At 35.6% G+C, this 15,199-nt stretch overlaps 2 protein-coding genes and 1 non-coding gene across 3 annotated transcripts; 2 read left to right on the top strand and 1 right to left on the bottom strand.

The window, feature by feature from the left end:
• Positions 1-2,156: 2,156 nt before the first annotated feature.
• On the bottom strand, positions 2,157-6,995 carry RO3G_12677 (uncharacterized protein; the record flags this gene model as incomplete). Its single annotated transcript, XM_067667261.1, has 2 exons — positions 2,157-5,314; positions 5,474-6,995. 2 exons carry the CDS (start codon positions 6,993-6,995, stop codon positions 2,157-2,159), a joined length of 4,680 nt encoding a protein of 1,559 aa, XP_067523362.1.
• Positions 6,996-8,351: 1,356 nt separating this feature from the next.
• On the top strand, positions 8,352-8,424 carry RO3G_19156. Its single transcript has one exon. It is a non-coding gene; the product is annotated as a tRNA-Thr (tRNA).
• Positions 8,425-12,750: 4,326 nt separating this feature from the next.
• RO3G_12678 (uncharacterized protein) lies at positions 12,751-13,888 on the top strand (the record flags this gene model as incomplete). Its single annotated transcript, XM_067667262.1, has 2 exons — positions 12,751-12,926; positions 13,036-13,888. The coding sequence occupies 2 exons, from the start codon at positions 12,751-12,753 to the stop codon at positions 13,886-13,888; spliced, it is 1,029 nt and encodes a 342-aa protein (XP_067523363.1).
• Between the last annotated feature and the right edge of the window lie 1,311 nt (positions 13,889-15,199).

A 15,199-nucleotide genomic window follows, 5' to 3' on the forward strand; every position in this document is an offset into this window, starting at 1 on the left:
CATATCCTCCGTCGTAATATTGCAATACAGCTCTGAATCTAAACCTCCGAGCACTTGAGTGATATATCCAACTCCGTTTGCTGTCAGACAGCTCCAAAGTAGTATACTACCGCCTCCATGCTCATAAGTTTGGTTGGCGTTGTGATCCTGCAGAGGCCTTCCTTCTTGTACTCAAGCCCATTGTTTACCATCTGAACCAAAGCGATTGATTTTTGTTTCGTCGCTAAAGACTACTCCTTTCCAGGCTTCCTCTGTCCAACCTATATGCTTCTTGGCAAACCGAAGGAGCGCCTTTTGGGAAGAATGCGTTAAAGGAAGAGCTGTTGGTTTTCGTCGAAATTGAAATTTGGAGCTTTTAAGAAGGTTTCGCACGGTCTGGCTGCAAATATCCAAACCTAAGCCACTTAAGTCTCTGGCAGCGAGCTCTGCGGACTTGTACGCACCAGCATTGAACCTGCGCAATACAAGGCGCGCGTCGTATATGTTAAGTTTCTTGGGTTGACCTGCTTGCAATACGGAGTGATGGTCTACTTCTTTCGCAATGTTCGAAATAGACCCTTTAGAAACATGTAACTCGTTGCTGATAGCATCGTACGACTTTCCTCTTCTTAAAGCAGAAATAATTGCATTTCGTTGGGTTTCTGAAATTTCGCAATTTACCATTACTTGAAATGTCGAGATGGAGCAATGAGAGATTACAATGGGAAAGCAAAAAAAACCAAAATCGACCAGGGCTGCCTTGGAATAGCAGAAGTAGTCACGGGTAAAAATTATGATAACAGTCACGAGTTAGTCCTATGTTATTTGGGAACATAGGCGTAAATTTAGTTCATATTCAAAAAAACCCAAAAAATTGTTCATTTTGATTTTGATTTTTGATTGGATATTTTCCAGCATTTACGCATAGCACGTGATATGCTTACAGTGTAGTAAATAGCTGAGAAGCAGTGTTTCATAATGGTTTGTGCTGAGCGCTGATTGGGGATTATGCGAAGCAGATTCAGTACGAAATGTGTAAAAGGCGGTTCAAAATGAACAATTTTTTGAGGTAGTGTACGTTAATTTGTTATCACCACCATCTCTAACAATAATCGAAAGTTTATCCCTTGAATGGCCTGTTTTTATTTAATATTCTCATATTTTTATAGTCATTTAATGTATTTATCGATATCTGTAAAGGTATAAATAACTGTCAATTGTAAAGCAAATAAACATCATCGTTTTACTTGGATTCATTTTTGATTCAATTTTATTTGAGTCTTATTTTATTTTTACTTTTATTCTTTACACCTCCTTACAGAAATACTTCTCCTCTCAGAGATTATTTTTGTAATTACAAGCGAACACTTACCTTAACAAACTCTCCCTGTGAAGCGTTTTAAGTATTTAAAATAGACAAAGAAGAATTAACGAGACCTAACAATAGTTCTAAAGTCGAATACTTTTATTAAAGAAAGATTCCAAGGCTATTTATATTAGTTTGAGCAAGACCTGAGATTAGATGACAAAGGATAGTTACGACCGATATGATTTGACATGTATAAGAAAAATTTTATAAACTGATGTAAATAATCAACTGTTGAGATGAAAGTGAAACTTGGCTGTTCAGGGCAGTTGGTAATTATCAGGATCTATTCTTATTCAAACTCATTTGTAAAGATTTAGCTTAGAATGATAATACTGTTATCTTATTGACATGTCAAAACATGACATTGCCCCCTTCCAGGTTGTAATTATCTTTTCTGGAATTAATGTGGCAAGTAAAAAGATGTTTGTTTAACTGAATGTCAAAATGAGGTTTGAGATGTCAAGATGAGCTCTATTTGTTGTAAGAAATAGGTGCTTGGTAGGGTGAAGTCATATAACGTATAGTGGCTCTTTATATAAACATATAAAGTATAGTGTTCAAGAATGGAACAAAGCATTTAGGCGATAATAAACCCTGAACAGGAATTTATTGCTAAAGTGATGTTTGTCTGTAAATGTGACTGCGTACAAATGTGCAAATTGAAAAATATTAAGGCATGAGAAAAAATTCATTTTTTACTATCCTTGTAAATATTTTATAATTGCGTTATTTGCTGGTAACATATATGTATTGTTAATGAAAGTTGGGTGGAAGAAGGTCAATGTGTTAATGTGTGTTTCTGATAGAGTTAGTTACATTGCGATGCACGTTTTTTCTTTTCTTGGTTGCTATCTTTATTAGGAACAAGTTGAACCTCGCGCGCTGGTTCTTGTTCACTTATAGGTGTCCAATACTTGGGGATCGGTCTGTAATCATGGAAATGACTAGCCGGTTCCCAAGTGTCATCTTGTTCTCCATAACCTTTCCATCGAACTTTATATAAGTAATTACCCGGTGATCCCTTATGGTGTAAAACTGCCTCAACATCGTATGATTCAGATTGATCAGTATTGGATAAAGATACTTCCTGGGAAATAACCTTTATTTGCGATGGAGGTACATCTCTTGGTAAGAGTGCTCCAGTTGCATCAACCAACACGTATGAACCACCTTGAGTTTTTCTTTTGACAGTGTAATTACCAACGTAGAGGGGATCACTTTTTGCAACACGGTTTACATTCTTGAGCGTGACTTGACTACCAGTGGGGATATCGGTTAGAATTCTGTGAGTTTGGTTGAACTTGTCTCGAGAGGCAGCTTGTGAAGTTTTTATTTTTTTACGAATAGCAGGTAAGACAGTGTCATTAAACTCGTTAATTCTAGTTTCTAACTGTTTCATTGTTTCAGGCGATTTAGTTTTGTCCAGCACGTTATTATAATCCTTGTTTTCATTGGGACGTCTTGCGAACATCAATGAGAAAGGTCGTGTGCCGTGTAAAGCTGTATGTGTATTGTTGAGGGCTTCTTGGGTACTGTCAACATACAAGTCCCAATCCTCAGTTCTGCCTTGTAATCTTTTGTGCAAAATATTTTTTGCTTTGCCAACCCATCGTTCAACTATACCGTTAGCTCGGGGATGATAAGCTGATATGAGACGATGATCAATACCGGATGATTCAACATACAGTCTGACGATTTCATTGACATACTCAGTACCATTATCACTTTGGATAATTTTTGGTCGACCAAAGAGCGATAAGATACTCCTTAATGCAAGTGCAATAGTGAGAGAGGATTTATCGGGCAAGGCTTTGAGTACACAATATCGTGTAAAGACGTCCACTACCAGAAGGATGTATTGATTACCTTGTACTGAAGTAGGGAAAGGTCCGGCTGTGTCGATACAGATGTGATCCCAAGGTGCATCAGCATAGATTGAGGTTAAGGGATTGTATCCGTGCTTTGTGATATTGAATTTTTGGCAATCAGGACAACTACGTATTATTTCAAGTGCATCTTCCTTGAGCTTTGTCCAGTGAATACCATCGCTATGTAAAGCTGTTACGATTGCTTGAGCTCCACGGTGTCCTTCTAAGTGTGTATCCATGAGTAGCTTTTGTCTGTCTTCTGGTGCTGGGGTCATCAAGTCAGCAGGCATCATCATTCTGGATGTAAGAATTGATCCGTTAGAATTGATAATTTGTGAAGTGACAATTGTTTTGATGGTTTTATTATCCCCCTCCAGCGTTTTTTCAGGTTCAAAAAGACGCGACAAAGCATCTGGCAGAATATTTTGAATACCAGGTCGATGGATGATTTTGAAGTTATAATCCAGTATAGTATCCAGCCAATTGATCATCATAGCGTTAGCTACAGGCTGAGTGTGGAGATAAGTCAGGGCCTTGTGATCAGTGTATAAGGTGAATGGGTTACCCCACAAAAATGGATGAAACTTCTTTAGTGCAAATATCACTGCTAATAGCTCACGTTTAGTGGTAGAATAATTCTTTTCAGATGAAGAAAGTGAGCGTGCCATGAAACCGATATATCGAGTCTCATTTTTGATAACTTGGTAAAGAACAGCACCAATTGAATAGTTACTAGCATCAGTAGCAACGTAAAAAGGTTGTTCTAAATCTGGATGATGAAGAAGTGGCGCAGAAGACAATAATGCCTTGATTTTTTCAAAAGCACTTTCTTGTTCAGATGTCCAAAGTTTATCAAGTTTACCTTCGAAACGTAATTTGTCCAAAGGCGCAGTGACTTCAGAAATATTTGGCAAGTATTTTCTAAAATAATTTACCAGTCCTAAAAAGCGTTGAATCTCTTTTCCAGATGAAGGTCTAGGCCAAGTCAAAGCGTTTGTAACTTTACGAGGATCGAGTCGAGACCCTTTGGCATCAACACAGAAACCAAGCAAGTAAACAGTAGACTGCGCAAAATGACATTTGTCTGGATTAAGGATCAAGTTCACTTTAGTTAATCTCTGAATTATGTTTTGCACATGTGTGATGTATTCCTCATAAGACTTGGAAAATATGATGATATCATCAACAAAAGCCTGTGCATAAGGTAAATCATGTAATACAATATTAATCACTCGCTGATAACGGGAAGCAATATGTTTCAATCCAAATGGACAACCTCTAAATTGGTATTGTTGACCTTCAAAAGTGAATGTGGTCTTAACACGATCAGGTTCGTAGATTTGGAATCGATGAAATGCTTGTCGAAGATCAAGAGTGGTAAAGATAGTTGATCCTTGTAATTGATCGAAAATCTCTTCAATCTTTGGAATAGGATGTCTATCGTTTGACACGAGAATAGAATTTAACAAGCGAGGATCGAGACAGGGTCGATGTCCTGTGAGATTACCAAGCAAGTCTTTCTTAGGTGCCAATGTTAAAGGAGAATTCCAATCCGAATTAGGTGATGCACGTTCAATAACTTCATCCTTTAACCAAGTGTCAATACATTCACGCATGATTGGTAGTAATTTAAAAGGAGTACGATATGGTGCACGATAAGCGGTTTTTCCTTTAACAGTATCTAAACGTATAACTGACTCGGGTACAGTACAGAATGAATTCTTTGGTATTAAGGCATTTTGATCAACAAATGGTTTAATAGCATTATGGAAATGAGCTTGTTGCTCAAGTGTACCGAAAGGAGCTTTGTTAGGTTCAGGTGTGTCATCCGTAATCTCTTTGTCAATAACTGGTGCAAGATTAGGATGTCTGATAGCTAAGTTGGTAACAAGAATGTTCAACTTGTGCATTAGGTCTAATCCTATTACAACTTCAGTATCCAAGGAAAGAGGAAGGACTTCAAAAGAATGGGATGTATGAATAAGATTTTTATCATTATCACCGTAAATAACACTTAATGGAAATTTGGTTGTACCGAAACGTTTACTAACATTATCACTTGTAGCAAGTATAACGGAACCAGATACATTTCTATCAACTGCAATATTATATTTATTAACAAATTTTGTGTCTATCGAGCTAAAAGAAGAACCACTATCAACCAGGGCCATAGTGTTCACGTTCTCTATAGTGATAGGTACAATTAAAGAATGGTTAGTATTTTTAAATACTTCATTCTGTTTTGTTAATTTCTTACAGTCATAGCTAACTGGATAACCCTCGTCATCCACGTCCATCAAGTTGCTATCACCACTAGACACCTTGGAGGACGCCTGTTGTGGTCTAGCTTGAGGAGTGACGGTGAGGTTGGGCTTGTTACCATTGGAATTTGCAGTATCCAAGCGAACAGAACGGATGGCCTTAGTTGGACCATGATAAGGCTTGTCACGAGGACAGCGAGCAGCGTGTTCTTTGGACCAAGGGACATTACCCAAACATCGATAACAGTTCTTGGCAACAGACACAAATGATAAAGATCTATTAGATGCAGCAGAAGGAGTGATCACCGAGGAAGAGTTTTGCTTCAGCAAATCCTTGTACTTGTTGCATCTTTCAGTGGGATGATTGGCAATACCATGGATAGCGCAGCGGAACTTGTTCTTCATACTACCCATAGACACTCTTTTACCATTGCCAAGTTGGTTGTTTGAGGTTTCCAAGTTGTTTGGATTGTACTTCGATGCTTCTGTTCCCTTAGAAAGGAGAGGCGAGGAGGAAATTTTTAACCCAGATTCTTGACGGTTAGATGAGCCACTTTCTGAACAAAGGTTTGATGACAGGACCATTCGTGCTTTGGCAGCAACTTTTGTCACGGAGTCTTGTTGATCTCGACCAAGGTTTAGCAAGGAACGAGAGACCTCCTGACGTAAAAAGCCTGGTAAAGCACGCTTGTAAATGGAAGCGGTCCTGATGTCATCATCCCATTTGGCAGCCCTTCGAATACGTTGAAATCGATCTGTAAAGGCTTCAATGGACTCGGTTGGAAGCATTTTAAGTGACAGGAGCTGGTCCATGTATTCCAATTCTTGAGCTACGTCTTGTGCAGCATAGGTCTTGACAATGATCTTTCTTACTTCAGACCAAGTCAAACTACGCCCTTTTAGAACCTCGTTAAACCATGAACGTTGATCTCGGTTCATCTTGATTGGGACCAGGCGAGACCAACTCGAATCAACAGATAGACCATTTGACTCAATGATTAGGGAGAAGGTGTCAAGTAAGTCTTCTACGGAGTCATGTACATCGGCATCTTTTCTCCAGACATTACCCCTCCATTGCCAGACAGGAAGATCAGGTGGGATAATATGAGCCGACCGAGTGTTAAAAGCAGTATTTGAGAAGCCAGGACTGAAAACAGCATTACCTACGGGTGTAGGAGGAGTAATACAGAAAGCTTGAGCATCATCTAAGAACTGGATGCAGTTCTTTATATTAACTGCCTGTTCCTGGAGCTTGGTTAGCTCTTCTTGAGGAGCTCCAGTTACCACAGCACGAGCGATCTGTTGTCTAAGGTCTGTCAATGTAACCCTCAGACCCATAACAGCATCGATAGATGGATCTTCTTTTAATTCAAAACCATTTGAAGTGGTAGAAGCAGCTTCTTCAACGATAGCCATTTCTATGTCTTCACTGACCCTGGATGTCTCTTCTTCTTGTTGATTAAGGTTGCCTTTCTTATTAAGGGAGGAAACTTGAGTGGATTGATCGTTGTCAGCCATATTTTGTAATTTTAAACAAAAGTTCAGAATTCGTTAAAAAAAATGAAGTGTTTTTAAGTATTTAAAATATGAAAAAGAAGAATTAACGAGACCGAACAATAGTTCTAAAGTCGAATTACTTTTATTAAAGAAAGATTCCAAGGCTATTTATATTAGTTTGAGCAAGACCTGAGATTAAATGACAAGAGATAGTTACGACCGATATGATTTGACATGTATAAGAAAAATTTTATAAACTGATGTAAATAATCAACTGTTGAGATGAAAGTGAAACTTGGCTGTTCAGGGCAGTTGGTAATTATCAGGATCTATTCTTATTCAAACTCATTTGTAAAGATTTAGCTTAGAATGATAAGACTGTTATCTTATTGACATGTCAAAACATGACATAATTATTATAGATGCATGCTGCTTCCCTTTTCGTTATTTGTTGGTATAAGCTTAGCTAGTCTTCTTCTGGTCTATCTAAAGAAAAGTACTATTACTTCTATATATACGCGATCGCTAATAACTGTTATAGATGAATGCTGCTTTGCTTTGGCCTCTTTCTATCTTTTTTTTTTCTGTGCTCGCTTCGGGTTTTAAGTACTGATGTCTTTTCTTTTGCTTTGAGTGCCCAAGTCATTGCGTCCTTGAATCCTTGTGTCTTTGCATCCTTGAGCTTGACTTGGCTTTTTTTTTTGTGAAAACTTTTTGAGTTCCACGAGATTAATCGATGTATTTTTAGATTAGATGATGCTATTTTGATGACATTAGGTAAGTCGAGTAAACTTTTAAAACACTACAAGCAAAGAAATACTGTATATTGTTATTATTATTTTATTTAAATAAAAAAAAAAGCTATTTTTTATAAACCAAATCCCTATTTTTTTGTGTATATAAAGCAATATAAGTGGTTCATAAAGAAGTATATAAAGCAATATGAGTGGTCGATAAAGAAGTCTATAAGGCAATATGAGTGGTTTATAAAGAACAAAAAGACAAATAAAGCATTGATTTGAAAAGTATCATTGGTCCCCAATTTTTTTCTGACGTAGAAAAGACTATGAAAAGCAGCTACCAAGATAGACGTCCTCGCACAGTAAGGATTAAATCTACTTAGAACTCTGAATTATCACTCCCGTCAGTATCTGCATTAGCAAGACGTAGAATAAATAATAGAATTATAGGTCTGTAAAGTATGGCTGATATCGTCGTCGGCATAAATACGCATTCAATCACAGATTTTGATATTGCTGAACAGAAAAGCATATAGTTAACAATGAACGGTTCGCAGAGTTTGCACGATAATTTCCAGTGAGCATCATCTATCCCAAGGTGCACTCCACCTACTATATCAATTCACACAAGAAAAGTGCCTTCTTGGCTCAGATGGCAGAGCGTCTGCCTAGTAAGCAGAAGGTCGCCAGTTCGATTCTGGCAGAAGGCAGTCGTAATCGATTTGATGTACATCACAGACGACAATTTGTTTTATTTTGTCCTAACGTCTTTCGTGTTTGTTCACGATGTAGTGTAATGTAGTGTGACAATAGAAGTGAATAAAGAGGTCACACGAAGCAAAAGTGAAAGAAGTCAAAATATGAAAAAAGTCGAAAATTGAAAAAAGTTAAAAAAAAATAAGAAAAGCTAAAAAGAAAAAAAGAAAATATTCATATATATATATCCCATCTTTTTGTAAAGAAAATGTTAGTCAGATTAAATAAATCATATATTTCTACTCAATAATTAACAAACTTAAACAAGAAAGTCCCTGTTTACCTAAACTTTTTACTCTACTTTAACTTTTATCAAGAAACATCGTATTGATCTTACACATAAGATCTGGTGGTCACTACTTATCAAGCATCTGCTTAAATTCCATACAAAACAACAACTTACAAGGCAATCACAACCTTAAATCAAGCTCTACAAGCAAACTTTACCCAATTTAACTCACTTACTACAAGCCAACCTTTAAAATAACAGTAGCACAAATGATGAAATTTTAGATCAAGAGAACAATGCTGATCACAAGAATAATTTTGATGTCCAGCGACATTGATGTCGTTCGACATAGATGTCAAACAACACAAACAATAAGCCACGCCAATTTTTATATAAATAAGATGAATATTGTAACGAGAATGATGAAGACATCTATAAAATTTTGGACGGTACAACTGACTTTGAAATCGACTTACTTCAGTAATTTAACTGAAATACACAACATCGACTCAAGTAAAAATATCAATCTTATTTCTTTTTCTTTTCCCTCTATTATTTTTATATAAATATCCCTATATCTTTTATTTCAATTTACTTGAGTTCACTGATATTCACTTTTATTCAATAAATAGTCTCTTAAAAGACAAATCTATTTTTCTTAATTTATTACAAACAAGTCGAATTCCCTTGAAGCAAATTATCTTCATTGTATTCGTTTTATATTTTTATTACATTTCTTTACATCTTACTTTACAAATCAAGTTTGATCCACTTAACAAGATCTGGTGGTCACTATACACAAGCGAACTTATAACTCGAATTATCTACTCTATTTGGAACTTACTTTATCCAATACTTTATTCAATTACTAAAACTTTATCTCAACAACTTATATCAAATCTATCGAAACCCGAAAGCCTAACGAACCTTACAATATTTTTAAACAAAATAACATTATCCAATCCAATTCAATAAATCATATCTTCTTGCGCTTAAAAAGCAATCTTTTCTTATTGGGTCACAATTACCTTTTCTTTTCTTTTTATTTTTACTTATTCTTTCTGATCTGATACCCGAGTTATCATAAATCAAGAAAGATTCCTTTTATTTTTATCTTTTATCAAACAATCTCACACTTAACCTTATTGATCTAAAAAGATCTGGTGGTCACTACTCAAATACAATTTGCTCTATCAAAAGAACCGTTAAACGTTCAATCAAGTTACCTAAACTCAAGTCATTCAAGACTTCAAATCTCAATTTAAACAAATCTACATCACTTTAACACAAGCCAAGTCCCAAGTACTAACAAGTTACACTATTGTAGCACAACGAACGAAGAAAATTCAATTCTTGGTGTCACGAATCTTGCCTGAATTCATACAGCAATGCAAACGCATACAACTCTATGTATTCATATAACTCTATGAATTCATACAAAAACTTTTATCAAAACATCACCAAAAACAACACATAATCAGAAAAACCAAAAAATATATAAATAGCCCAATATTTCTTATTCTTTTTCTAACTTCACTTACTTTTACTTACTTTTACTTACTTATACTTATTTTTGCTTATACTTACTTTTGATTATTTCAATAAATATAATTCAAAGTAAATCTCTTTTATTTTTCTTTTATTTTACTTAACATCAAGAACAAGAAGTCCCTTGAAGTACAGTAGGTCAAAAAACTGCTGCAAGGAATTGCAAAATTCATGTTTTACAGCTGCTTGTCTATGGATACCGCACCAAACTATCCCAAACTTTGACTGTTTGTGCCACAATAGGAAGGGAATTTATTCGTTAATTTTCGGATGTGGGCAATGGTTATTGGTGGAATTTGATACTGCTAAAGGTAGTATTTTAAACATCCGGTATTTTTTACTTGTTTACATATGTTTGAAATAATGAATTTTAATACGACCCAACCGGTTGCCATCACAATTTTTCTCACTTTTGACGTGATTAGAATGCTATCTATATTTAAGAGTGCTTACAATTCCTTTATTTTAAATTTTATATTCCTTTGTTTAAATTATTTCTCTTTTTTACCCTTTCGTCAATCGCATGCATAAATGACTGTCAGAGGAGAAAGTAAACGACCTCAAACAGACATTAACCGGATCCACATCAAAATATGATATTGCTAAGGAGACTGGATTATATGAATCAACTGTTAGTAGATACTTTATAACGTTGTTTTGAAGTAGGACAGTGAGCACAGGTGATAGACCTGCAGTAGTCTCCAAAGTGACGAAGCAGTTAATCAAAAGAAAAGTCATTGAACGGGTTTTAAAGACTTCCAAAGAGGTATACCGGGAGCCTGTTGGATTTGGCTACGATATCTCATACCAGTCAGAAATTAACGTACTGAAATCAATGGAGTTCCATTTTCTGATAGAAAAAAAGGAGCCATTTCAGACAAAAGTGCATACGTAGCATCAGTTGAAATGGAACAAGGAGCATCAGGATTGGGCAATGGTTGACTGACAACAAATCGTTTACTTTAATGAAACCAAGATCAACGTATAGGGCTTTGATGGTGATAATCACTATCGGAAAAGGCCAAGTGACCTTTTTCAACATCATGACCTGGATTTTGTAATTCAGCATGAAGCTAGCAAATTGATGTCCTGGTGTTGTATAACCTCTGAAGGACCAGAATATGCTTGCTGAATTTACGATGGAAAGTTGTACTCGGGTGTTTACCAGCATATTTTGAACACTACGCTTTGTGGTACTATGAAGTACTACAATTTCGACTGGTCCAACATTTACTTTTAGCATGACAATGACCCAAAGCACAAGGCATAATTTACAATGGCCTAGTTATGTAGTAACCAAGAGAGCTATATTAACGATTGGCTAGCTTAGAGCCCGGACTTAAATTCAATCGAGCACGTATGGCATCAATTGAAGTTGAATCTCAAATATTACGAACGTAGAGCAAAGAACACGAATGCGCTTTGGGAACAAGTTGATAAAATATGAATTGATTTCGATAAATATCTTTTCGGAAGTCATGTAGATAACATTTCGAAAAGAACTCAAGCGACTATTAATAGAAAAGGAGGTTCAACTAAATATTAATAAATAAGTTCATTCCGTTCAAATTTTCGTTTTTCCAAATTTTCAAATTGCGCATCTCATACTTCCTTCAATACTTATCCAATAGGGCTTAAACTCTTTCGGATTTTTCAAGACATGTAGGAAATTTACTATGTGGAAACAGAGGCAGTTTGTGCCATTGTAACAGGATATGCGCTACAAAAACCAAGAAAAATGGATTCCTTGCAGCAGTTTTTTGACCTACTGTATATACACTTCATTGTAAATCCTTTTTATTTTACTTTTATTTTATCTTTTTATTTTACTTTACTCAAAACAGTTTGATCTACTTCATAAGATGTGGTAGTCACTTAACACAAGAAACTCACACTCAAATCATTACTCTTTTGGAATCAAATCCTACCTAAACCTTTGATCTTACAACAAGACTTATTCAATACAAACCTATTTAACACTATAAAAGCCTTACAAACTCCAATCTCACATTTGATGGTCACTACGAGAGAAAATCAATTAAAAACAGCAAACAAATCAACATTATCAGAAAACTTCAAAAAAAAATTATTCAAAATCGACTCTACAATTTCAGATCACTTATTAGCAACAATGAACACAGCAGGACAAAACGCGTTGGCCTCAGTCAGCAACCAAGGTGTCATGTTTTGACATATCAATAAGATAACAGTCTTATCATTCTAAGCTAAATCTTTACAAATGAGTTTGAATAAGAATAGATCCTGATAGTTACCAACTGCCCTGAACAGCCAAGTTTCACTTTCATCTCAACAGTTGATTATTTACATCAGTTTATAAAGTTTTCCTTATACATGTCAAATCATATCGGTCGTAACTATCTCTCGTCATTTAATCTCGGGTCTTGCTCAACTAATATACAGTAGCTTACAAAATTGTACAAGTGTTTTGCATTTTTTGATTCTGTAAGATTTATCGATACCAAAACGATAGATAAGCTACAGCATGTTCTACATCATTCAAAAGTATAGCTTCTTGGCTTCCTTTTGGTACTATTCAGTCGGCGATAACGTCATTTTGGATGGAGCTATGGCCGCCTACAAATGCCGACTACACTTGTACAATTTTGGAACCGCTTCAAATATTTCAACATCAGCTTATGATCTTGCTCGTCACAGAGTGTAAGCTACCAAAAAAGATTTTTTTTTATTCTTCAATGCTCAAAGTATCTTTTTCTTTCTTTTTCTGCCATTTTTCTTACACCTACAGGAACTAACTGCTATATAAAAGTGTACCAACGTCCAATATGCAACCTATCAGTGAAGATCTCCGTAATCGTATCATCAGCTGCTTAAAAAACGGATACTCTATATCAAAAACAGTGAAAACAACTGGAGCAAGCCGTGGAACTGTTCAGAACGTTCGAAAAACAATAAAAAACGAAGTAAACAGCATTAAAGCAGGTCGCCCCAAGTTACTCAACAGCAGGGATGATCAGTATTTAGTCCGATTAGTAACTGTTAAAGGTCAAGAGAATGCAGTAGAAGCCAGAAACACACTCGAAAATGACTTGCAAAAGGTTGTATCAGCCCAAACAGTGCGAAGATCGTTGCGTAGGTCTGGTTTAACCTCTTTTGTAAAGCCTCAAAAACTATTGCTCAGTGAAGTAAACAGACGAAAGCGATTGGACTGGGCTCCTAATCACGTTGACTGGACCATAGAAGACTGGAAACGCGTGATTTGGTCTGATGAGACTAAAATAAATCGTTTTGGATCGGATGGTAAGGTTTATGCATGGAAGCAACCAAATGAGAAGCTTAAAAGAAGGCATGTAAAGCAAACCGTAAAACATGGTGGAGGATCACTTATGGTTTGGAGCTGTATTAGATGGTACGGGGTTGGGTATATTGTCGACGTAGGCAAGAATATGGACAAGAACGTCTATTTATCTGTATTGCAAGATGATTTGGTGAAGCCTATGACTGGCTATTGTGAAGAAAACGACCTTATAATGGCTGATTTTGAATTTATGCAAGATAACGATCCCAAATATAAGTCCAAAATCGTATCTGAATGGTTGTCTATGTTATGTTCTGGTAAAGTAAAAGAAATAACAAAGATAAACCAAAAGAATACTTTTTGAGACTGAACTTTATTTAAGACAATCTTAATTGTTAAAAAGAAAACATTACAAAGTCTACTATTTATATTCTTCTATCAATTGGCGGGTAAATGAGTAGTTATGAGCGTAGATCCAATCATTGACACGTTTGATTGAAGAATGATCATTGAATCGATTATGAAAATTTTTAATTCGTTGTTTTTATAGATCTTATTGTTCTTTAACTGATCTGGGAGAGTTGTCCCGTCTTCATTGAGAGGAAAGATATATTTATATGAAATGCCTCCAGTCAGATCAAAGTTGACTAGGTACCTGATCCATTATTATTCATTTACAGAAATGATGAATAGTAAAGATCATGACTTATTTAGTGTTCATGTTTACTTTATAGAATGAATCTAATAGTGATAGTTTTATATAAAAAAGAAGAAGAATATATTTTATTTAATAAAGATTTAAATTATTATCTTTTATCAATTTTAATATACTTCTTTTAGTTGTGATTATTCAATGTCCGTTATGATCAGACTGTGGTATTTACACATGTAATAAAGTAATAATGTAAGTTACTACGAACAATGGTCCTCCGAATTAGGAATATCGGATATTGTATTACGCCACTTCAAATAAAATCCCGATCCACTCCAGAATATTCTAATAAGTTCCTGGATCAGGATTAATAATTACTTCTTGATAAGAAGATGTTAAACTATGCCAATCATATAAATAACTCATTGTCTAATATCGATTAATAATCAATAGTCATATACTGTAAATATTAATATTTAGCCGTGATTAGAAAAGTATAAATACCCTCATATTTTTAACTTGAATAAAGGACAATCTACTTTGAGTCTCACTTATTTTTACATTTGTTGATTGACTTAGTACTTTTTATATTATAAAACCTCAAATATCACACAGACTCTGTTCTACAACAGGGACCATCTCATTCGTGCATCCATTAAAGTTGCAAATGCGCTTTTCCCCGTAGAACGCACCAATGGATTCCCTTGGGTGACTGCAATTCCATTAGTAAACATGCTCTACTTTCCTTTTATATCACTTACGTCCATGTAGTTTCTTCTGACACAATGATTCTTGCTTCGCTCACTCTGTCATCATCCGAGGGAGTACGAGACCCATCAGGAGCAGACAACTGGCCAGAAGTATGGACACCACGACGTCATAAGGATATAACAGAGCTTGAGACGGACATAGACGAAAATAAGTAAAATACAGAGAAAATACAAAATGCAAAGGGGTACGTATATTCTTCCTACAAAAAATCACGCAACATAGGTATCCAATCACATTGATGATTATCTATTC

The sequence above is a fragment of the Rhizopus delemar genome, genomic scaffold, assembly GCF_000149305.1.
Source record: "Rhizopus delemar RA 99-880 supercont3.11 genomic scaffold, whole genome shotgun sequence".
In the NCBI taxonomy this organism is placed as follows: domain Eukaryota; kingdom Fungi; phylum Mucoromycota; class Mucoromycetes; order Mucorales; family Rhizopodaceae; genus Rhizopus; species Rhizopus delemar.